At 47.4% G+C, this 25325-nt stretch overlaps 1 protein-coding gene across 1 annotated transcript; it reads right to left on the reverse strand.

The window, feature by feature from the left end:
• Positions 1-3014: 3014 nt before the first annotated feature.
• Positions 3015-6157, reverse strand: TEX51 (testis expressed 51). The gene is made up of 4 exons (XM_021695900.1): positions 5934-6157; positions 5758-5832; positions 5431-5520; positions 3015-3215 (listed from the first exon to the last, which is right to left on the reverse strand). The coding sequence occupies exons 1-4, from the start codon at positions 6133-6135 to the stop codon at positions 3040-3042; spliced, it is 543 nt and encodes a 180-aa protein (XP_021551575.1). The 5' UTR covers positions 6136-6157; the 3' UTR covers positions 3015-3039.
• Positions 6158-25325: the final 19168 nt, after the last annotated feature.

Raw genomic sequence — 25325 nt, forward strand, 5'->3', positions numbered from 1 at the left:
CAGACAAATCTCTGATAAATTGCATTTCAGATCTTTTCTGTTTGATTGCTTTGTCTTTGGGCCTGTGCTGGTTAAGAACAGGAATGCTCCTGGGAGGATGTGGACAAACAGATGCAATGCATTTGTTTGCCTTTTCTGCACCTCTGTACTTTCAGGGATCTGGACCTCTCACATTCTATCTTGGCAAAGTAGAACTCCATGTTTCGTCTCTTCAGCCCATGGTATTGCTAAAAGCTCTGTTGGCTTGAATTTCCCTGATGGCTAATGATGAACATTTTTCATGTGTCTGTGAGCCATTTGTATGTCTTCTTTTGAGAAGTGTCTGTACATGTCTTCTGCCCATTTATTGACTTGATTTTTTGTTTTTTTGGGTGTTGAGTTTGAGAAGTTTTTTATAGATCTTGGATATCAGCCCTTTGTAGTGTCATTTGCAAAAATCTTCTCCCATTCCGTGGGTTGCCTCTTTGTTTTGTTGACTGTTTCCTTTGCTGTGCTGTATGGTGACTAACATAACATAATAAAATAAAATTAAAAAAAATAAAAAGCTCTGTTGGCTTCTCCACACTTTGCAGGCATCTGCAGGACAGCCCCCGAAGCCTCTCAGCCTGTGCTGCTGAAGCCCAGCAGTGCCAAGGGGAAGCTCATTGCAGGACAAGGGCTCACCACAGAGAGCTCTACTTCCCCCTGGGGACTTGGATGCATTAGGGACCTGGTGCCTTAAACAGACTTTTTGTTTTGTTTTGCTCTTTTGATGTATTTTATTTTTAGTTGCTCTTGATGATAGTGTTGGTGTGCTGTAAGCTGCTCTGTCATAGCTGGAAGCATAAAGTCCTCCAGAGCTTATATTTTGACCAAGATTTACCTGACTCAAAATTCCTTAATCTTTCTACTCTAGCAGAACTCAATAACTACTTTTCATGCAAATATGCCCTCAAATAATAAAAAAAATCTGTTGATAAGAGATATACACATACAGACACACAAACTCATAAATTATACCCAGGATTTTCTATTTTCAATGCATGCATCAGAAAATAGTTGCTCTGGATACTTTTGAAGTAATGGTTTAAATCCCAATTTAAATATAAATAGGAAAACAATATCACCGCAATGAAAGCCTGGCTTTTCCCCTGTCCTAGGTGGCAACCAGCTTTCATAGACACAGAATCACAGTTTCCTGGAGGTCCATTACTACTGCCTGGGGCTCTGGCTCAGTCATTCAGAATGGTTATGAGGACGCCCTCACCATTTGGCTGTAGCTATGTCTTAATGCTTTCTCCAAAAGCCTTACTCTATGGACCCTTTCTCAGCTTTGTGAGCAAGGAGGGTCTGTGGAGCTGATGGAGGGGACATCTCAGCTCCTAGCATGTGGAGCCACATATACCTGGGCACAGCTCCCCTTCACCTCTCTGGATCCTTGTCCTCTCCCTAGGACTCAGACCTGCCACTGGCAAAGCCCTCCACTACTTCCCCCTAGCCCTCCCTGCTCACCTGTTTTAGCTCCCTTTGGGCCTGGGTGCCTCTGTGGGCCCCACCTCTCATGGCCCTCTTACCTGGACCTCTCCTTTCAACCATATCACATTTCTTGGAGTTGTCTGAACTTATCAAAGCCTCTCATACCTCTGCTCCTCTGCAACACCGAACTCTCAGTGAAAGTACTTTTCCTTCCCTTCCCACCTTCCATGGCTTCTCATAATTGAAGACACCACCTTAGGGGGGGCCTTCCTGGATCCCCCTGGCTGGGGGCTGGAGATGTCTATGGCTGGGGACCCACAGCTACTCTCAGCTGTCGGGCTGCCTGTCCTGGTTGCCATTTATGGTCTATATACATCTTGCTTCGGTCTCTTGCAGTCCCCCCACTCCCGCCAAAGGAGCGGCCCTTACGGTGGGGTGGTGCTACTGGAGTCAGGTCACTTCCAGCCTGGGCGCTAGCTCTGGAAGAGGGGCACCAGCAAGGCCTATGGAGACAAGACAGCTTGTTTCAGGAGCTGGGCTGTGGGTCCTGGGCAGGATTTCAATAGACTGGGAGTGAGGGAAAGGGATGAGGGCATTACATTTTGACCCAAAACATGAGCAAATGTAGGATGGCAAATATGAATCCAGTGGGCTCCCTGGTCAGGACACACCAACCTGGCTGAAGCATGACATCCTCCCTGCATGCTCAGATGGGGGAACAGATGTAGAAGGGGGACCCCAGAACCTTAGCATCAGAGACAGGACTCGAGTCCAGGTTCTGGGTCGTTGTCCTTAGCTCTGGTCCCAGACCTGCTTCCTTTCAGCACCCAGGAGTTGACCTGCTGGCGAGGGCTCTGGGCCTGGCAGTGGCTTCAAAGTTGCCAGATAGGTCCCATTTAAACTCAGAGTAGAGCCTGAGCCAAGGACAAGAGGCTGGGAGCACCAGTGAGGAAGGGCACAAGGTTGAGGGGAAAGGGCAGAGCTGTGCCTGGAGGACTCAGAGGTTCCATTTAATCTGGCAGCCTTGGGGCAGACAAGGAAAGGGACATGGGGATGGAGGAGAAGGAGGCAAAGCCCCTTCCTTTTGCGCCCCTCTGCCCCACTACCACAGGCAGAGTCAGGCAAATATCATTGCTAGCAGCACCAGATCCACTGGAGACCTGGGTGTTCCCAGGGTGGGTATCTTGGCCAAGATGTAGGGGAGGTTTGATGTTAATGTGACTTGGAGCCTGTTTTCTGAAGCCTGTTCTGCTAGTCCCTGAGCCATGAGCTGGCCTCTTACTGCCTCTGTTCAATACCAGACACAAGGACCCAGGTCATCTCTGCCTTCATTTCTGGTGCTGAAATTAGATGAGGTTGGACTGAGCCTGTGGAGTTACCACTGCTGGGACCAGAGCTGTAGGAGAGGGGGTGTTTCAGGAGGGGAAGGGTGGTGGGCCAGCAGAGGGAGGGTGAGAAGAGGGAACAAGCCCCTTTAGGGCCTTATGGAGAGGATCTCAGTGCCAGCTGCGTCTGTCCAGGCCACTCAGGAAGCAGATGCTACAGTCCATCAGAATAGTAGGAAGATATTTTAATGAAAGGTATTTACAAGGCATGGGCATAGGGAAACCACAAGACAGAGTGTGGTGTCTTGGGCCACAGAACTGCTACCACCCCAGGTTGGAGGGTGTCAAGGAAGGGACAGTTACTGGAACTCAGAGATGAGGGAGCCTCCTGACAGCAACTGCGATCTTGATTCAGACCAGTGGACTGCCCGGTTCCTGCTGAGAGAAGAAGCAGGGCATTTCCACCCTGACCTTCTGCATGCCCTTACCTCTGTCTCTCTGAACTCCTACTGGCTGAACCTAACCAGGAGCAGAGAGCAGGAGGGCCATGTTGATTGCCTGTATATGTCAGCGAGTGCAGTGGCCCATGGTGGGGAGTGGGTCTGCAGAAGGACAAGGATAGCTATAGATGGAGGGCACCTTGTGGAGATTTGCTGTCACTGTGTCCTGGGCCCCTGGCCCTGGGTGTGTACTCACATTAAGGGGGGATGGAGCTTCCCGAGCCCCAGCCTTGATCCCACTCTGCTCTGGTTGTCACACCCTGGGAGCCAGAGTTAGGGCTTCTAGCTTTGCTACCCCCAGCTTTCCCTCCTTGGGAGACCTACATTCTGTCAGGGGTCTCCATTCCCAGCTCATTTTCTGCTTCCCTCCTCCTCTTCTTGTGGCAGAAAATGTACCATCTGGGCCAGGAAACAGGGTGGAGATGGGTCAGTCAAGGAGTAGGTTTGTCTTCTCTGGGGATGCTAGGGCTTGAGAGTCACTCACCCACTTCCAGCTATGGCGGCCAGAAGCAGAATAATGCCAAGGCTCACAACCCACGTGAAGGTACTCCGGGTCCTGGCTGGGGGGTGTAAAAAGGGGAGCCAGGTGTTTGGGGGGCAATGAAGGCCATCTGGGCCCAAAGAAGCTACATTCTTTCCTCCTTTTATTTGTCCACTCACTCATTTGTTTGCAAACACTTACTGAGCACCTACTGTGTACCTGGCATATTATTTAGAGATAAGTGAGACATGGTCTCTCTTCTCTATGAGGTAGAGAAACAAACAATTATGGTGTGGTGTCCAAGGGAAGCAGAGGAGGACAGAGCAGAAGAAAAGTAGCCACAAGGAAGGCCGATGAGCCTCAGGGGGTGGGAGTTTGTCAGGGAAACCTTCTTAGGAAATAGGATTTCTGGCTGGACTTTGAAAAACAAGTAGGAGTTCAGTTTTGGTCCCATGGTTAAGTACAAAACTGTGCTCCAGGCAGAGAACACAGAATGTTCAAGGACAGAAGCATGAAGTCATCTGTATGTACAGCATGTCAGCAGCTCAGTGTGGCTGGGGAGGAGTCAGGGGTGGTGGGAGGTGAGCAGGGGCTATTCACACAAGGGCTTCTGAAGAGGTGGACTTTATCTGGGGGGCAATTGGGCTACAACAGGGAGTGTCATAGGGGGATTTGCTCCTTGAGAAAGTTCTTTGGTTGTTGAGTAAGATGTGGTCAAGAGGGGCAGGGAGGCCAGTTGAGAGATGCTGGCATAATCCAGGTGAGAAGTGAGGATGCCTGAAGAATGGTGATGGATATTGCAATGAAAATATGGCAACACATTTAAGAATTAATTAACAAGATTTGGTGATTGCATGTATTGAATATGGGGGAGGAAAGTTCTTGGTTTGGTTTAGGGCTTGTGTGGGGCCATTTGCTGAGAGGGACCATGAGGGAAGAGCACGTTGGGGGTGGAGGGAGTTGGGTTTGAATATGTTTCCAAGCATGCTTGCTTTGAGGACCCAAGGGACCTCCAGGGGAGTTGTCCTAGAGGCAGGTGGCTTTATGGCTCTGAAGTTGGACATGAGACACCAAGAAATCCCAGGAGTTGTTATGTTCTCTGGTGAGGATGGGGAGCAAGAAGAGCTTGGGCCTGGGCAGAGGAGGAAGACAATCCAGACAGAGACAACAATGACCCAGGATGGAGTGGGGGCAGGTTGGAGGCAGGATGGCTGGCGGCCACTGACCTGGGCAGAGAGTCGGGTCTTTGCAGGTAAGAAGGTGTGTCTTGCAGTTGGCACAATTGATGACCTCCAGTGTGGAGTGTATGTCTGTGAGAGCGGATGGGCAGGAGCCTTAGCCAAGGCCATGTGCCTCTCACCTCTCATCCCTCCCCCTGCCCCCCCTCAAGTCCCCATACATACTCACCGCAGGACTTATTGCAGGCTGCCCAGGAGGGTGAGATGGTAGAGAAACTGAGGTGCTAGGGGAGGCAGACAGAGCCAGGAAGGGTTGGGGTATCATCAAGAAAGGGAACTGAGAGAAGATGTGGACAGGCACCCAGTATGTGGGCAAGGGTGGGGATTCCTGGGGAGGGACATGGGAGGGGCTGCAGACTGGGCTTTGCTCTTCTCAGTCCTGGGGGAGGCGAAGGGCTGGGTGGTGGGCAGGGGCCAGCTCCACCTCTCACCCTTCTCCTTCAGCTTCTCAGACATCTGATTCAGCCTGTCAGTAAACACCTGTTTCTGGACATTAATCTCTTCCAGAAGTGATGGTTTATCTGAATGCAGGAGGAAGAGAAGGGTGCCCTCATCATCCACATTTTATAGGTGGAAACAATTACATAACTCAAGATTGAGAATTCAAGCCAGTTTTTTTAAACAGAAACTGCATAGAGCACACAGATGCTGGGTCTGTCACCACTCTTCACCACACATCCCCACCCCAGGCCAGCAGGCCCTCTAGGAGTGCCTTGGGGGGGTGGGTTTTGTCAACACAAGCCTGGGGACTTCCTTACCATCTCGAAACTTCTTGATGGCTTCATCTACATGATTGAATAATTTGGCTGTTGCTTCCTCCATATGGTCATGATCTGAGAATGGGATGTGGGATGAAGGGCAGTTGGTGGGTATAAGATCCCAGGCCAGGTAAAAGGGGCCAGCCTTGATCCCTGGGGTCTAGGCTGTGCCTCACCAAGATACCAAGGTTCTAAGAAGACATAATCCCTTTTCAAGAATAGGGAGTGGAGGCTTTGGGAGAGCTCTCTGGGTGGCCCTGGAGAGCCCCAAAGAATCTGCAGGTCATAGTCTATCAATGCAGGCAGTTGTGGCCAGCAGTGGAGGCAGCTCTTCCCATTGATGGCAGGCAAGAGACAGCCAACCAGGAGAAGCAGCATCTTCTGAGGTCTGCCCTCTGTGCTCTTACCACCCTGCCTAGCAGTTCCACATGGAATGATGGTACTCCTTCCCCCTGGAAACCACATTCTCTTTGTAGAATGAAAGTAAATTCCATAGGGTACAGTGAGGGCCAGTTATGGTACAAAACTAGGCTTTGGTGTCAGACCCAAGTCAAGGTCTCAATATCTTTCTCTAAAGATGGGGTCACTGATGTTCTTGGGGAGGATTCTTGTGAGGATCAGAGAAATGGCTTGTGCAGTCTTGTGGCTGATGGTCAGCTCTCCTAATGGTATTTACCATGTATGAAATAGTTCAACAGGCTGAAATTTGAGAGGTCAGGAGGGAGCAGCACAGAGAGAGGTTTAGTTATGTAAAGAACCTGAATCACTTTTCCGTATAGAGATGGTCAGCCAAGGCGAAGCTTATGGAACATACATCTTTTTCATGTCACATATAAACTTGCCTGTCCAAACCAGAGGAACTTAGACAGCTATTCCTACCACAGTGTAGACAGACTGTACACAGAGTTCCAGCCTGTAATTGGATGTACAGAGACAGAAGTAATCTTTGGGCCAGTAGTTCTTATGTGCAAGGTGCATTGAAGAAAAACAAAGCTCCTTACTCTTGAGTAAAGACAAAGCCAGTGGGATATTTGTCACTGCTTAGCTGGTAAGCTTTGCATCTTCCATGCCATGCTTACAATCAGCTTCTGAGTGTCTGAGGCTGGATTATGAGCAGCTGAAAGCCACTAGGCATTTGAAGAATGCTTCTTACATGAACAAGAGAAAAAAACAATAGCAAGAAATCAAAACAAAAGAAAACAAAAACCATAGGAAAAAGAAAGGGTACAAAGATAGAATAGGAGCAAAAGAAAACTTAGAACCCCACTATTTAAATAAAGTATTTCTTCTCCAGACAAGAAGAGGCTGCTCTGTAAAGGAAAAATAGAATAACAAATAGTTATTTGAGAAAAATAACTATTATCATATAAAAATATGATAGCAGGAATTAAAAAAAAATTCCATACAAGTGTTAGGAGATAAGTTTTGGAAATCTCCCAGACAGAAGTATGGAAAGACAGACACAAGAAATAGGGAAGAAATAATCAATCCATGAAATCCAATATCCAGCTAATACAAGTTTCAGAAATAAAGAACAGAGAAAATTGAGGGAAAAATTCTTTATGATAGAAATTGGGTAAGAAGTATATGCAGATAGGAATTTTATCTTATAGGGAGAGGAATTTGGAGGACAGGCATCAAGATTTGCCAGAAGAGGGGCACCTGGGTGGCTCAGTTGGTTAAGCGGCTGTCTTTGGCTCAGGTCATGATCCCAGGGTCCTGGGATTGAGCCTCACATCGGGGTCCTTGCTCAGAGGGGAGCCTGCTTCTCCCCTGCCTGCCATTCCCCCTGCTTGTGCTTGCTCCCTCTCTCTCTCTGTCAAGTAAATAAATAAAATCTTAAAAAAAATTTGTCAGAAGAAATATCAGTCAAATTGGTAAATTCTGTCAGATGGGCTGTGAGATGAGAGAGTGATTCTGAGTACTGCACAGCTGATGCTTTCCCAATGACTTTGGACAGTTTTGGGGTTAAGAAATTAGCATACTTTTTCTACTCAGGCCATGCTCTGGAAAAGAAGGCCCTGATTTCCTGGAATCAGGGCTGGGAAAAGCAGTGCTGCCTCCCCTGATGCCCTCGATACCATTCAGAGCTATGTAACTATGCAAGTCAGTAGCTTACAATGTTTGCCATCACTTGTGAGGGGGCTCTGCCCAGCCTGTGTGAGAACAGAGTATTGACAGAAATGATACAAGGAAGAAATTGTAGAAAGACATGAATTTCCATATTGAAAGGGCCCACTGAGAAGGTATCAAGGGCTAAGAATAGGAAAAACCACACCAAAGCACAGAGAAAAAACAGACCATGTACAATAATCAGAATGACTTCAGACTTCTCAAGAGAAATATAGGAAAGTAGTAGACAATGGAGCAATACTTCCATATTCTGAGAAAAATGTATCCATTTTAGAAATCCATACTGAGGAAAACATCAGTCAAGGAGGAAGAAAGACTATTTCAACTATACGAGGTTTAAAATTAACCTCTATTACCTTTGCTCAGAAAACTATTGGAGGATGTGCTCCAACTAAATGAACAAAACAAGCAAGCAAGATGATGACATGAAGTCAGGAAATGGAAAATCTAACCTTGCAGAGAGGTGAGGAAAATTTCCATAGTGACAGTTGAGGGCCACCCCAGAATGACAAGTGGTCCAAACTGTTTGGCTCTCGGGATGAAGAAAGGCCTGGAGTGGGTGGCCTAGGTCAGCCTCCTCTGGGCACTGGGTTCCTTTTCCTAATTTGCTTTGGTCTCTTTTGCTCTCTTCTGCTTTTCCCTGGCGGAAATAGTCTTTTTTCAAAATAGAGGTAGAGATGTTCAATACTCGGGCTTTTGTTTTGGGGGTGAAATAATCATAGTAGGTCTTTAGAGTGCTTTGGCCTCAGGCTATCAGGAAACTCCTGCTTAAGTAAAGGGAATATTCTGTAAGATGCAGTCATACTTGGTAGAATTCTACCCTGAGGTTTGGGGCTAAAGACCTGCAGTGTGCTATATCTTCCTTTCCCTTAGTTTATGCTTGTTCTCTGGGAAACTTGTGAGGGCAGGATTCAGGTGTCACTTTGTCCTTGGCCCAATACCATCTCAATTCACCCTCACATCCCAGTGTCAGTCAACTAAAGTGGTACTGACTCTTTGAAGTGGTATTTAAATGTAGAATCACAGAGACTGAGGGCTTGGGGAGCTTTTAATCCAACCCATTGCCTATGGCTGGTAGCTCTTCATCTATTCATTTTCTAGCCTCCACCTGTTTGCCTTGATTTCTCCTCTTATTTCTAATTTAACTCAATAGTATGTTGTGTACTTGGAATGAATTAGGAATTTGGACTGAATTAGAAGTCTAAATAATAAAGGCAGCCCTTTCCATTGTTAGGTATCTTGGGGGTATTTGAGCCTTCTGTATATTGAGATCACATCCATCTTGTGCTTCCTGCTACTTGGGCATGTCTCATAACCCTGATACAGGACAGCTCATCCAGTTTTTGAAGACACAAATCAAGCTTCTTCTTTTGAGGCCAAACATCTTCTCTCTGGCCCAAGAGTTTTTTTTTTTTTTAAGTTTCCATCTTAGAATATGGTTTCATGTCTCTCCCAAATTCTGATTGCTTTCCTTTCAAACCATTTCTCTCTGCCAACTGGATCATCTTTGATATTGGCAAAATTTGTTTGATACCCTCCTATCTCCATCACACATAGTTTTCTCTGCATATTACTTCATAACTAATTGCCACAAACTTAGCGGCCTAAAACAACACGCATTCATCATCGCATGATGTCTTATAGCTCAGAAGTTTGGGCACGGCTCACCTGGGTTCTCTATTCGGGGTCTCAAAAGGCTGAAATTGTGATGTTATAGAGTTGACCCTTGAACAACATGGGTCTGAACTGTGTGGATTCACTTATAAGCACAATTTTTTTTTCAACAAATACATTATAGCACTGTAAATGCATTTTTTCTTCTTTGTGATTTCTTAACATTTTCTTTTCTCTAGCTTATTGTAAGAATAAAGTATATAATACATATAACACAAAATATGTGTTAATTGACTGCTTATATTATTGGTCAGGCTTCAAGTCAACAGTAGGCTGTTAGTAGTTAAGTTTTTGGGAAGACAAAAGTTATGTGTTGATTTTCCACTGTGGAAGTGGTTAGTGCCCCTAATCCCTATGTTGTACAAGGGTCAAGGGCATATCATAACTTAATCACAGGAGTGAAATCCTTTATATTCACAGCACTGCCTTATGTTCAGGGGCAGAGGATTACACTGGGTGTGGACACCAGGGGACAGGAATATTGGGGATCATCACAGAATTCTGCCTACTACAACCCTAAATCCCAAATATTTACTCTTTGGATCTGTGATGATGTCACCAGCCCCCCTCCCCACATAATTAGTCACCAATTTGGGTTCTGAAACTATGTCTCCCCATAGCCCCTTAGTGTGAAAATAAGTTGAAGGCCTAGCTGCAATGCAGCACTGACACTAACTACCTGGAGTTAGTGCATACTCCATAGGTTAAGGACATCATCCTTCCTAAGACTGACCTCACTTCCGACACTAGCCACAGGCTCTGGGGTCCCAGGCCATCTTCGTTTCTAACCACTTGGCTATAAATATGGGTATTCCCACTATCCCCCCAAGTTTCGTGATTTGCTAGAAAGACTCACAAAACTCAGGCAAGTGCTATACTTATGATTATAGCTTTATTATAAATTGGGAACAACCAAATGAAGAGACAAATAGGAGGGTCGCAAATGCGAAGCTTCTGTGTCTTCAGGATGCATCACCCTCCTGGTACATTCCTTCTCCAGGAAGCTCACCTGAGCTTCAGTGTCCACAATTTTTTTTTCCCTGATATTTATTTATTTATTTTTATTCTTATGTTAATCCCCATACATTACATCATTAGTTTTAGATGAAGTGTTCCATGATTCCTTGTTTGTGCATAACACCCAGTGCTCCATGCAGAATGTGCCCTCCTCAATACCCACCACCAGGCTAACCCATCCTCCCACCCCCCTCCCCTCTAGAACCCTGTTTGTTTTTCAGAGTCCATCGTCTCTCATGGTTCATCTACCCCTCCGATTTCCCCCGCTTCATTCTTCCCCTCCCGCTACCTTCTTCTTCTTCTTTTTTTTTTCTTAACATATATTGCATTATTTGTTACAGAGGTACAGATCTGAGATTCAACGGTCTTGCACAATTCACAGCGCTTACCAGAGCACATACCCTCCCCAGTGTCTATCACCCAGTCACCCCATCCCTCCCACCCCACCCCCCACTCCAGCAACCCTCAGTTTGTTTCCTGCAATTAAGACTTCCTCATATCAGTGAGATCATATGATACATGTCTTTCTCTGTTTGACTTATTTCACTCAACATAATACCCTCCAGTTCCATCCACGTCGTTGCAAATGGCAAGATCTCATTCCTTTTGATGGCTGCATAATATTCCATTGTATATATATACCACATCTTCTTTATCCATTCATCTGTCGATGTAGTGTCCACAATTTTTATTGGGGTTTCATTGTATAGACATGATTGAATCATTGGCTTATGTGATTCAACTCAACCTCCATCTTCCCCCTCCTCCTGGAGGTTGGGCAGATATCACCTGGATCAAAGTCCAAACACTCTAAACACATGGTCTTTCTGGCCTGGCCAGATCCCATCTTGAGTCATTGCCTTAGCCTGAAGTCAGCAGTAAGCCCCCCGTAAGTAGCAAAGACACTCCTATCACTCAGGTTAAATCCAAGGATTTAGAGGTTACCTCCTGGGAACCAGAGGGAAAGGCCAGCCAGATTCTTTACTATATGACAGCAGCACATAAAGTCATTATTACTCATTAACATTTTGGCTTGAATACACCTGGATCCAGTCTTTGTAATGCTTCTGGGGTCTGTTGGAACCTTCTGAGAGGTCCTCAAGTTCCAGGCCCAAGCTTTTGATTCACAGGTGCTGAACTGTGGGGATATCAGGGTAGTAGCAATGAGAGATCTAGGGACTAGTGGAACATTACGAGGGCATCTATTTTCACAGAGTGTACAACCAGATTAGCTCAGTTGGTCAGCAAAACTATCTTAGAGGTTACTGGCTTGTAAATCCAGTGCAGTTATTACAAGGAAGCTTATTTGAAAGGGTGTTTGATAAATCCACAAGGCTGGTGTCTGCTTGGTCAATGCCTTTACAAAAGGTTGGATTTAGTTGTTTGATTTTTTTAATGAAAAAAAAACCAAAAAATTTCTCACCTGATGACCCATAATAAATGAAATATTCATTTCATTTTCTTTCTGGTTAAAACTCCTGTCTTGAAATGCTTTGTTGTATCTACTTAGAATGATCAGTGGGGACGCCTGGGGAGATTTCTCCTGCAGAACTTGTTGGTAGAGAATATTAAAATTGCATGAAGCCACTCATGTAATTTTAATAACCATCAAAAGAATTTTGACTAGAATTGGGAGGAATTTAAAGTGAAATGTTTCCTCTGGGAAAGGCTGAGGCCATGGTCCTTTGGTATTCAAGGAGGCAAGGTCAAACATCTATAGGACATTTCGTCATCCACTTCTGTTTCTAGTTAGAGACATTATCTCCACGATCAAGGGTCAAGGAAAGAGGGTCTTCAAGACTAGGAACTCCTGGCCATCTTCTTGCTGCTTCTAGAGAATCATGCAGGTTGAGAGATGAACATGGCCTTAATGGGGCTCAGTGACCCATGTGTTCTTCCCAAGAGGAATGAGCAGAGGCCCACGATGGGAACTGACAAAGGTTCAAATGCAGCCCTGTGCTTTCCAGACCAAGGCTTACCACCCTCACACCACCTATCTCTCTCAAGTTTTCCATTTTATGCTCACTGAGCTCCTGCATCCGTAAAGCCTACTCAGGTTTTTCTGTCTCACAGGGATTTCCACATCTTCTGATCCTTCTGAAGGCCATGTCTAAGTTTTTCATTAGGTAATTAGTTGTGTGCTGATTTGGGACACATTTTTTACTATTGATTTAAAATGGCATTAAAATCCAGTGTAAGCCATGCTCCCCCCAGAACTTACCAGCCTGCTTTTTAAATATGGGGTCACAATCACAGTAACATTTCTCTGGGTCATCTCCTTTTTGCAAGGTCTCATCTCTCACGGCTCTCCTGCTGTCAGTAGTTTGGGCAGTCCTCAGGGCATGTTTCTTCTGTGGTTGTGAGCACAGTTCATGCAGCTGGCCTGAAGTGTCTGCTCCTGTCTCTGAATGTGAGCTCCCCATTGCCACTTTCCACACACAGTGTTCTTAGCTTCTTCTTCCTACTTTGGATGCAGGGGGTTCTGACTTCTTGCTGAGAGCCTAGGACTCTCCTGATTGCCCTTATGAGACCCCAACTGCTACCCAGGAGAAGAAGGGGAAATGGCTCCTCTCATTCAGTCGCAAGTTCAAAGCAGAATGTCTGTGTTCTAAGGCTCTGGAGTAATTCTGATATTACTTGCTTTCTTCCGTTGGTTATATGTGGTAGCCCTTGACGCAAGCTTTCTCATCTCCTCTCTTTGTTCCTTACAGTAAGTTCTTTCTCATAGGCTCCTTGAAAAAAAGAATGGGACCTTTCCAGAAGTCTTGAAGGCAGGTCTGAATTCTAAAGTAAATGTAGCAGGTAGAAGCAATGGCTGCATTTATGCTGGTCAAAGTGGTCTTGATGGGACAAGTCTCCAGTTCCCAAACGGGGTATTTGTTTTCCCTGGAGAAACAGCAGAAGAGGCAGAGAATCCTCAGGTATGGGAAGACTCCACCCTCCATGGCTCTTTGGTTTTTGGTGCTTGCATAGAGCACAACAGGGCCTTTGGCTGTTGGAAGGCCATAGCTATGTTGGGGACTAGAACATCTCTCTGGTGAGTGGGCCATCAAGGCTGATATGGTATATACCTGAAGTTAGGAGCATGTGCTACTGCCAAGAATGTTGGACATCTCTGAAGGACATAGGGGCTCCCTGTCCTTTAATGAAATAAGAGATACTGGGATCATAGGTCTATGCAAAGCCCTAAGCACAGACTTGTTCATCAGTAAGGAAGGACACAGTCTTAAGGCCAATGGTGGGTGCACATAGCTAAGGGATCTGCAAAGAGGAATTAAGGGGCTCAGTCAGAGCAGGAAACCAAAGTGGTGGTGGCCTGCTCCTGCCTGAAGGTTTTCAGTCCTGGGGACATGAACACAGAGAAGTTTTGTGTCTGCGAGTGGACTCTAATTATGCAAACCCTGCTAGCCACACTGAGGGTCACAGGCCTAGGGCCCCAGGTGAATGGACACCATGGCCACTGCCATTCACCACTATCTAAGAAGCAGTAGAGATGGGGTGAAGGGATAGACTGGGTTTACTGTGGTACTTCCTCCTTGCAGAAATAAGGAAACAGGGAACAAATGTCCATGCAATATTTCTTGAGCTGGATCTGGGTTTGAAATCTTGCTTTGACATTTTCCTGTTGTATTATTTTGGGCCAGTTTCTTCATGTCCCTGATCCTTGTTATCTTCATCTTTAAAATGGGGATAATTAAAGCACCATCTCCTGGGGGTTTTATGAATATGTGTATCAAGGGCTTAACATAATGTGGGTGCACCCACCCCCCACGTGTTTGTACATACTGCAGTATGCTTCTTATGTAAGGGTTAGCCAGTACAGATCAATAGCTGACTGCTGTTGACATTTGCATCTGGGAAGTAGTCATTTAAGCACTTATGCCTGCTGGACACTGAAAAACAATTCCTCTGGGGCTGCAGAAAATGGAGATCTAGTCAGTCCTGAAGGCTGTGAGTGGTGGGGCCACTGTGGGTGCAGGCTGGATGAGACTTCTTGAGACCAGGGAGAGCCATGCAACAGAGAAGTCCAAGTTCCTAGCTGCTGGTGAGCTTTCCCAGCCTTCTCTGGTTGTCAGGTGCTGCGGGCCTTTCCCATCCATCTAGGAAACATCATTTACTGTGCCTGAAGCTTGCTGAGGGCTGTGCTAGGAGCTCCACAGAAATGATGGAATGAAGAGCCTTCTACCATGCCTGGGAGGAGGTGGGTGATTGCTCCCTCTGGGCTTTTTATGTTGCTGGGAAGCTAAAGGGTAGGCAGTAATGGATGTGGACTGTGGGGGATGAGGTCTAGCCTGGAGTGGATGCTTAGTAGGGCTATTTATTAGGGGCAGGCCTGGACCTGGTTTGGCAGCCAGTTGGAGAACACAGGAGGGGCCGGAGGGTTCTTTATCTCTTGTTGGGAGCTGGGCTGTGCTGTCTGCTGCCTGCCAGGCCCTGCTCTGTGCTGCCATACTTCTAGTAAACTCCTCCTCCCATTCTTCATCCTCTCTAGCCACAGTTGCAGCCAGAGATTCCCCAGGGATCTGGAATTTGTCTTCTGGTGTGAAGTCCCCACAAGGCAGTGGACTAGGTGAATCGGCTCTGGGTGTCTCCATGGAGGGGAGGGTGATATGCAGCACGCTCCCATGCCTCTTCCTACTCCTTTCCTGGCTTCCACACCTGGAGCCTGCATGTTCTCACTGCCTTCCTAGCCACAGCTGCTTTTTGGGAAAAAAAATCTGCTCCTCCTCACTTACATTTCAGTGTGTACCAGGATGTCCTTTCAGTTGGGAGTATTTGACTTTCTTGCTGTGGAAGGAGGGGATTTGTCCTCTGTATTTTAAGCTTCAAGGGGACACAGCTATCTTCAGAACCTGCTGTGAGCCAGGTGCTTTATCCACATAATCACATTTAATCTTTACAGTAATTGTATCAGTCCAGGTGGGCAAGGTTGGGCTCTAACCACACACCCTCACCTTTCAGTGGCCTAAAAAAACAAAGACTTATTTGTCCTTTATGCTACTTATCCATATAGGTTGACTGGGTCTCTGCTCATCAGAGCCACTCAGAGATTTGGACAGATAATGCAGCCCCTCTTTTGGATCTTGTGGAGCACCATACCAAAGGGAGAAGAGAGTGTGGGAGGGTCTTATGTGGGCACTTAAAAACTGTAGCAGCATAAGCAGTAGAGGTTGCTTCCACTCACAAGTCATAGGTAGATCTAGTCATATGGCCTTTTCCAACCTCAGTCATGTGGTCACTTACAAAACTGTGGTCACCTTACAGACATGACATTTTGTAAAGTGGCTGGAAAGAGCCTTTCTGCTAAGACCCCCTCCTCCCCAACTGGCTCCCCATACCCTTCCCCCACCCCCAGCCCCCGGCTGAGAGGAGAAACAGCAATGCTTGGTAACCAGCAAGGGTGATCACCACACCAGCCTGGGAGGCAAGTGTGAGCATCCCCATGGGACGTGCACCTGCTATGAGTCACTTCTGTGGGCAATGTGATGAAACAGCAGATAAAAACCCAGATCTCTCTGACTTGAAGATCCATGCTCAGGGTGAATAGTTTTACTTTTTCAGCTTGTTAATTTTTATTATCAAAAGTCATTTATAGAATTTTAAAAGTGTTTTAAACTCACACAGAGCTCCAGCCTAGAAAATTGTCATGCCAGCTACATGCAAAAGAATGCAACTGGACCACTATCTTACACCATACACAAAAATCAACTAAAAATGAATTGAAGTCTTAAATGGAAGACCTGAAACTATAAAAGTCTTAGAAGAACACATAGTAAGCTCTTTGATATTGGTCTTAGAGATATTTTTTTGAATCTGTTTTCTTAAGCAAGGGCAACAAAGACAAAAATAAACAAATGGAACAACATAAAACTAAAGAGCTTTTGCACAGTGAAGGAAACAATCAAAATAAAAAGGTATTTGCAAATGATATATCTCATAAGGGGTTAATATGCAAAATATATAAAGAACTCAATTTAGTATTTAAAAAATATGTTTTAAAAATGGGCAGAGGAACTGAATAGACATTTTTCCAAAGAAGACATCCAGATGGCCAACCGACACATGGGAAGATGCTCATCATCACTGATCATCAGGAAATACAAATCAGAACCATAATGAGATATCACCTTGCACCTGTCAGAATGGCTAGTCTCAAAAAGACAAATAACAAGTTTTGGTGAGAATGTGGAGAAAAGGAAACCATTGTTCACTGTTGGTGGGAATGTAAATTGGTGCAGAGGTACAGTCTTCCACTTACAAAATAAAAAAGTCATGGGATGTACTGTACAGCATGGGGAATACAGTCAACAATATTGTAACAACTTTGTATGGTGACGGATGGTAACTAGACTTACTGTGGTGACCATTCCGTAATATATAGAAGTTGAATCACTATGTTGTGCACTTGAAACTAATAAAATATTGTCAATTCAATTATTCTTCAATTAAAAAGAAAATTGTCATGTCCTCAGGAAACCCAAACAGGAAATGTTTGGGGGCAATCAATGATATCGGTCACTGTCCTGTCCCCTGCTGTCCCTCCAGCAGGGCCCTATAGCTCAATCAGAAGGCACTGAGGCAGGAAAAGAAAGGGTGTCTGGATGAAGCTCCATTGCATGGGTGAGCTCATGTGACGGGGTGTGGCTATCCTGATTTTATACATGCAGAAAGAAGGGCTCAGAGAGAGTAAGGGACCTGCTGGTGCCACAAAGAGAGGAGCTGCAAGGTGAGGCCATCTGAACCCTGTCCTGAGCCCTGCTCTGAGCATGGCCCCACACAGCCAGTTAAGACACCCCACTTGCCCAGGAGTGTTAGGCTGAGCAAGTGATCCTGGATGGGGGACATTTGAGGGTATTTAAGTCTGTAGGAGACACTAGGTGCCAGTGAGGATGGCTGACTGTGTCTGACAGTTTCTGGTCCAAGAACTCTGGCGCTTGGTGTGCCCCTGGGGTTCAGGGAAGCAAAAGCCAGGACAAAGAGCAAGAAAGGAAGACTATAGGTTCCCCAAGCACTGGGGGTCATGGCCCAGTGTGAGGGTGCAGGGTGTCATGATCACCTGGCTCCTCAATGTCCCTCTCTGTGGGCTGTGCAGTTCCCAGGGGCTGGAGGCTGGAACCTCCAGGCCCTACTTGAGGCTAGGGCAGCCATCCAGGAAGGACCCCCTGCAGCAAGGGGCCCCATCAATCAGTCAGGCTCCAAGGGACCAAGCATCTGCAGCTGAAATTTTCCTTCCTACATTTTTTCTCTTCCCTGGCATTTTGTCTGGAGGGGAGGTTGACAATGGACACTGATCAAAGTTTGTAGATACCATGGCCCTCAGTCCTCCTGGTAGCTGCATAGGGCAGACAATTCTATGTACATTTTAAGGATGAAGGGACCAAGGGTTAGGGAGATCAGAGTGGTTGTCTGAGGCTGCCCAGTTAGTGACAGGCAGAGCAAGGCATTGATCCAGGCCTCTGAGCTCGAGGCCAGTGCTGTCTGCATACTGACCAATGTGAGGAGAGGGCCAAGAGGTGTGGAGGTTGTGTGGGGTGCAGGGCACCCTGCTGGATCCTGGATGACACTCTTGCTGATGCAGTTGTGGGGACATTGAGGCCCAGAGAGGAACTAACGCCTTCACAAAAAGGGATGGAAGATCTGCAAGCCTGCTTTTTGGTGGGAAGTGGGGTAGGCTCTGGGAGGGGGTGGGAGGTTCCCAAAATGGACAGCATGAGGAGAGATGCTGCAGGGGAGGAGAGAGGTTCCCCAGGCTTGAGAGAACATGGCTGTCTGACAGGTAGTTTTGGATCACTTATATATTTATAAATAAGGAACAGCTTTCTGACTCACAGTGTCCCTGCTCTGTGCAAGCTCCAGGGTCAGAGAGATTCAGTCAGAATCTCAGCACAGTCTCTAACCAGCCATATGGCCTTGGGCAAGTCATTTACCCCCTAGGGGTAAACATAATGATGCCTATTTCATAGAATTGTCATGGGAATCATTTAATATAGTTAAAGAGCCCAGCGCATAGTAAGCACAGTAAATAATAATGATGGCAGTAATAAGAATAATGATGGCAGCTGCTAGCATGACTGATATCATTGCACGAAGTGGGGCTTCAAGAGCGGCCAGCACCACCACACGTCAAGCCATGACTGCGTGGGAGGCAGGTTGGTGGCTATAGAGACCTCCATGGTGGAGGGAGACTGAACCTGGTCATGTGTCGGTCCCTCCACCTGACTTTGATGCTGGCTTTGGTGAGCTGAGTGATCTTGGACAGAGATATTTGCCCTTTTGGGACCTCAGTTTGTTTGTTAGTAAGCTCTTCTCTCTTACCTGAGTGATGGGACGACAATCTGACCCAGCGCAGCTTCCTGTGGGTGGTGAAGCCCTGCGTCTGACTGGGAGAATGAGAAATGGCTCTGTCTGCAGAGCTAAGGGCTAAGGATGACTTTCCTGGGATATGGTGCTTCCTCACAGTTCCTCTGGTGCTTTGAGCTAACAACACCCCTCCGCTGGCTTTAGCCCAGGGCAGTTGGCTTGAGAACCTGGTCTTCCACACATTCCTTTAATGGGCCCTGTGCTCATTGAAGCAAAGTGCACAAAAACTCCCTGTAAATGCCTGGTAATGTGGCTCAGAATTGGGCCCTGCAGGATTATTAGAGCCATCCATCTTAATTATGCTGAAAATCACTTATGCGCTTTACATAATAAAGCTGCATTTACAATTTCCCACTCTGAGCCAAGGCTGGCAGGGCTCTCACTCTCTGGGTGGGGCATTTTTCTTAAACCACATTTCCTTGTTTCCCCTCCCTGGGTGTTTAACTCCCCTTCTTTCCTGGACCCTGGGCCCCGGGCTGGGCTGTGTGGGGACTAAGCCCTCCTATAGAGGGCACTGCTTATATCCTTCACACCCAATGTCTTACTTAACCCTTAGCATGACCCTGTGAGGTCTGTGTGCTTATTGCCATTTTACAGATGAGAAAACAGGCTCAGAAAGGCTGCCTAAAGCAACACAGTTAAGAAATGTTGGCTCTAAGGAGAAAAGCTCCTCTTCTGCCTTCCACGGGGGTGTCTTCAGATGCCTCCCTTCTGCCCGGCAACCTCACCTCCCCAGTTTCACTTCTGGGGTTTTAGGAAGCAGTGATGAGAAGAAATGATTTCCTCCTCTAAGGCAGCCCCCATCCCGCTCACCGTATAGCCCCAGAAAGCATGCACACACACCACACACACTACCACTACACACCACCCACACTGTACACAAATACCACCACACCACACACCACGCACATACACCATACACACACACTACCACCACCACCACCATGCACCACCACACACTGCACACACACACACACTACTACTACCACACACCACCACACACTGCACACACACACTACTACCACCACACACCGCCACACACTGTGCACACACACACACACAACCACCACACACTGAACACACACACCACCCACATACCGCACACATACACACTACTACCACACACCACCCACATACACCATACACACACACCACCACCATCACACACCACCACATACTTCACACACACACACACACACTACTACCACCATACGCTGTACACACACACTACCACCACCACACACCCCCCCCCACACCCCCCCCACCACCACACCCCCCACACCACACAAACCCCACCCACACACCACCACCACTACCACCAAACACTGCATACACACACACTACTACCACCACACACCACCCACACACTGCACACACACCACCATCACCACACATTACACACACACTACCACTATCACCACACACCACCCACTGCCCACATACACACTACCACCACCACACACCACCCACACACTGCACACACACACACTACCATCACCACACACCACCCACATACACTATACACACATACCACCACTACCCTCACCACACATACCACTCACACTGCACACACACACCACCACCACCATACACCACCCACATATACCATACATGCACACCACCACCACATCACCCATATACACTGCACAGACACATCACCACACAACACCCACACACTGCACACACACCACCACCACCACCACCACATACCATACACATTGCACACACACATACACACCACCACTACTGGCACCACCACACACTGCCCGCACACATGCACATGTCACCACACATACCTGAAACACATACACCACGCATGTATGCACACATTGCACACTCATGTACCATCTCCCACTCATAAGCCACTCCCCATCTAGTTCAGACCTTGGTCTCTCCAGCAGAGCATCATCATGCAGGGTAATGCTGGGTTTCCCATGCCCTGTGCACGTGGGGTGGACCCTGAAGGTAAGGACTTAGTTGGGCTGTGAGCTATTCAGGAAGAAAGTGTGCTTTGGAGTCAGTCTCAGGAATTGGCCTCCCCCATGAGGCAGGAGCTGAAGGAGCCCAGGGAAGGGCTCAGGTCCAAAGCAGAGTACATTGCTATTGGTGCTTGGGTCTGAGGGACCCCTCCTGTGGATCTTGAGATGACTGGGAACTTAAAGTATAGCTAAAGGCCAAATATCAGAAGCCAGCAAAAAAAAAAAAAATAGAGATTCAGCATATGTCAACTGTGCCCACATCCTTGTGCCATTTTGCCCAAGGGGAGATGAGCCGTGGCTTTGGGCCATGGAGGAGTTAGGAAAGGGAAGGGGAGGTCAGGGGAAGGCAGAATGGGGAAAAGCAGAGGACTACAGGGGTCAGCAGGGGCTTGGGGTTCTTGAGGGAAAGGAGGAGTGTGGGAGGTGAGAAAGAGGAGGCTGGCAGAATCAGATGTTGGAACTCAGGCAGGGTCTACTGCTAACAGGAGGTTCACCCAAAGGGAAGCTCAGGGGAGAGGCCCAGTGCCTGCTGTGATAGGGGGTCAGCAGGAGCCTCTTGCAACCTATGGCCCACGCAAGGGAGGAGGAACTGAATTGAGATCCAGCCAGTCAGGAGCATCTGAAGATGGAACCATATGGTCTGCCAGGCCACAACCATCAGGGGCAAGAGGGGCTCCGGACATGAACCTGGCAGACATAGCATAGTGGATGGTGGCTGGGGAGGGTCAGTGACATGTTCCTTATTTCATACAAAGGGTCCATGAATTGCAAGACCACAGAAGTACCTTCCAGCACAAACACTGACCAGGAGAGGCAGTGTTTGGAGTCCTTTAGAGTACCCCTTGCCCTGTGAAAAGCAGCAGCAACAGTGGGCTGATGAATGAGCTTCTACTCCAAGGGCCAGACAGCTGCCTTCCCTGCTGACTTAGCACAGGGAAAGCTGCCCGGGCAGAAATGTTTCTAAGAGAAGAAAAACATGGGTCTCATGGGCCAATCTGATAGTGTGGGATATCATGATGGAGTCAGGTTTAAGACGGGCACAAGGGGTGAGGGTGGAAGCTCCAGGCTTGAGGACCTAGTCAGAGCATGAGACTCACAACTCCAACCAAGTCCTAACCAGAGATCCCCTGGAAGGTGCTGTTTACTCTTCTGGGGAGCATAGAACAGCCACTGCCTGGAAAATCAGCAGCAGGACAAACATGCTTCAGGCCAAGGAGCAAATTTTTGTTGATGGCCTACCAGGCATTTGATGGTTGGCCCATGTTAATTCTGGGATTTATGTTTCCTGGTTCCCATATGAGGAATCTGAGAACCAACAGAAACCCCGGACAGCTACTGGGGGAAGGCAGGATGGACCTGCCAGGCCTGTCTTGCCTGTACCCACCGCCTCCTTGGCCCCTTCACACCTCCTCTTTCTAGGATCTCCCTAACTTGGAGGCTGGGAGTGTGGGGTTTCCCAGAGGTTTCCTAGAGAGATGGTGTACTGAAGTTCTCCAGAGAAACAGAACCAGTAGGATATCTACATTCACTATAAGGAATTAACTCACATGGTTATGGAGGTTTGCCAGTCCCAAATCCACAGAGCCAGTATTCCAGTTTGAGCCCAAAGGCCAGAAGCTACAGAGAGCCGATGTTGCAGTTTGAATGCCTACAGGCAGGAAGAATTCTCTTTTGCTCAGTGAGGGTGAACCTTTTGTTCTATTTAGGCCATCAACTGATTGGATGAGGCCCACCCACACTAGGGAGCGTAATCTGTTTTCCTCAGTATATAGATTTAAATGTTAATCTCATCTGGAAACACCCTCAAAGACACACCCAGAATAACGTTTGACCAAATATTTAGACACCCTGTGGCCCAGTCAAGTTGACACATAAAATGAACCATCATGGATGGAGTATATGTTGGTGGGGCAGGGGCCAGTGGTATAGCCACGGCAGCTGCCTAGTCATGAGGCTCAGTATCTCTGAGCCTCAGTTTTCTCATCTGTATAAGGCATGCTATGAGCATGAGAGACGTTTTACTGGATTGGTGCCACCCATCATCTCATGACATGCTTAGCCCATGCCATTGCTCTGTCAGGCTCGCGTTGCTCAGTCTCAACTGTCCCTCCCAGAAGGAAGCCACACAGGCAATGGTAGTAATGTTCCCAAGCACTCACCCTCTTTTTCTTGGCCATGATTACTGCAAACCACCTGTAGCTGATGTCTGCAGAGCTGAGGATGATACACTGTGGTGCTCCTTGGGGCCACAGAGCCACAAGCCTATGGATTCTCTGAGGTCTCTGTGACCTCCAGTATTACTCGGTTCCCCAGAGGCTGACTATCTAAGGGCAGAAGAGCCAGTGAGTTATAAGTAGGGCTCAAAACACTGGCATTTGCTGTGTGGAGAGAGAGATGGGGGTGCTTCCCTCCTCTTTATTTTGACATGTCCTGGTCTTGACTCAGTATCCAACCCCCAGGCCTCCGAGCTGGCTGGGGAGGTGATTCCAGTGGGACGTTGGTCCCACATCTCATGTCTTGACATGCTCCTAAAACCAAATTAAGTGGAAGAACACCAGGCTTCTTAATTATGTGGCAAGATTTAAAGCAATTTGAAAACCAGCTACATGAAACTGTCAGAGTGGAATAGATGTCAAACTGGCAAAAGAAACAACTAATTGGGATCAGATTTCATGGCATCCTTTGCTCACACTCACCTGTGCCAACAAGACAAATGACTTGCTGGGGAATCAGATGAGTTCCAGGGCCCTGTGAATGTGCTGGACACTGCCATCCTGGACAGAAGGCTTCTTGTCCATACAACCATCTCCAGACTGCAGTTTTCTTACTAGGTGGGGCACAAATGTGTATAAGCCATATTCCTCCCCCAGGGGTCCTATTGGGAGTTGGGACATATACATAGGAGGCAGTTGTAGGAGATGAAGCCATGTGCACAGAGCAGAATTCCAACCAAAGGCAGCCAGAGGCCAGCTTTCTGAGGCCTAGCTAGCCAGGGTCATCCTGTGCTATATTTCTTTACCCACATCCAACATAGTCCCTATCCCACCTGCTGACCTTGCTTTCTCTCTGGGTCCCCAGCACCAGAGCCTGGTGCAGTGTAGGTGGGAAAGAACATTTGTTGAATGGGTGGATGGGTGGAGGGCTGACTGGGTGGTTGTGTGGGTGGGTAGATGGATGGATGGATGGATGGATGGATGGATGGATGGATAAATGGATGGTGGGTAAGTGAGTGGGTGGTGGTGAGTGGGTGCCATGTCATTGAGTGGAGTGTGACTTTCCTTCTGTAGGGTAGAGGCTCTCTCTCCTTTAGGGCTTATCTGGTACTGGGGATCCTTTGTTCTCTATCTCTGAAAGGCTGAAGTCAGGTAGATTCTTGGTTATATGGGGTTGGGGGATGCTGAGTAATTTAGACCAGATCCTTTTCATATTATGGTGCTCAATTTATTGACAAGTAAGCTGGAAGCCCCATATCCCACTTCAGGGCAGCTGAGCATGGGGTCCCTGGTTTTCAGTGAGGGCAATATAGTGTGGGGGGAAGGTCTTTAAATTCAGTATAGGAAGCAGGAGATGGCACAGGGGAATAAAGTCACAGAAGCAATGTATTTTGGATTCTGGCTTGTAGGCTAGGGAGGGCCTCCTAAACCTGTCTTATTTCCCATGAGATCCAGAAGAGAGCAGGCTTCTAAGGTGCGAGGTTCTCTGGGCCTGCCCTTCCTCTTCCCAAAGCCTATCAGGCTGTCAGCCTCCAGTGGGAACTGAGAGGCTCTGTGGGCCTCTCACACAGTGGTCACACAGTGGTCTGGGTGCTCCTCCTTCCCTCCCCTCAGTGTCATAGGATGTCAAGTGCCAAGTCCAGCCGGCCAAGGTCACTTGTTTTGGTGATGAGAAGGGGAAAAGGCTGAATTGATTGGCTTTTGTGAACAGCTGCACAAGGAGGACCTCCTGCAGAGGAGGTGTGGAAGATTCCACCCCCAGGTGTGGAATCTTGGGTCATAAGGGAAAGGATAGAGGTTTTGTAGCCAGACACTGGCTGATAACCCACCTCTGCCAACACTGCGGTATGATCTCGGGCATATCACTTACCCTCTCTGGACCTCAGTTTCATCATCTGTAAAACTGGAAATGGCAACATATATTTAGGAGGTTTCTATGAAGGACTGAAGACGTATTTCATAGAAAACAATTCTAGCACATTGTGGGCTCCAAGTAACAGCTTGTTTACTACTGTTCTCTCAATGCAAGTAGTTTCTGCGTGAGCCAGACCTCTATTACCCAAGTTCTCCCCTGTCACAGAACACACAAAGCATGATAATGTTCTCAGGGCACACGGGGTACATGGAGACAGAAGGTGTCAGGATGGATGTCTTCTGTAGGCGTCCCTCTTTCTGCCCACTGGGAGCCATT

Source organism: Neomonachus schauinslandi, chromosome 3 (assembly GCF_002201575.2).
Source record: "Neomonachus schauinslandi chromosome 3, ASM220157v2, whole genome shotgun sequence".
NCBI classification, from domain to species: domain Eukaryota; kingdom Metazoa; phylum Chordata; class Mammalia; order Carnivora; family Phocidae; genus Neomonachus; species Neomonachus schauinslandi.

Bases quoted from the DNA above. Each gene is read 5' to 3' on its own strand.
- TEX51 (XM_021695900.1), bottom strand. From the start codon at position 6,135: ATGCTGCTTCTCCTGGTTGGCTGTCTCTTGCCTGCCATCAATGGGAAG. The intron at 5,833-5,933 runs GTGAGGCACAGC...TCCCATTCTCAG, and splicing joins CTTAGAACCTTGGTATCTTG to ATCATGACCATATGGAGGAA. The intron at 3,216-5,430 runs GTGAGAGGTGGA...TTCTCTCAGCAG, and splicing joins TGAGAAGCTGAAGGAGAAGG to GAACCGGGCAGTCCACTGGT.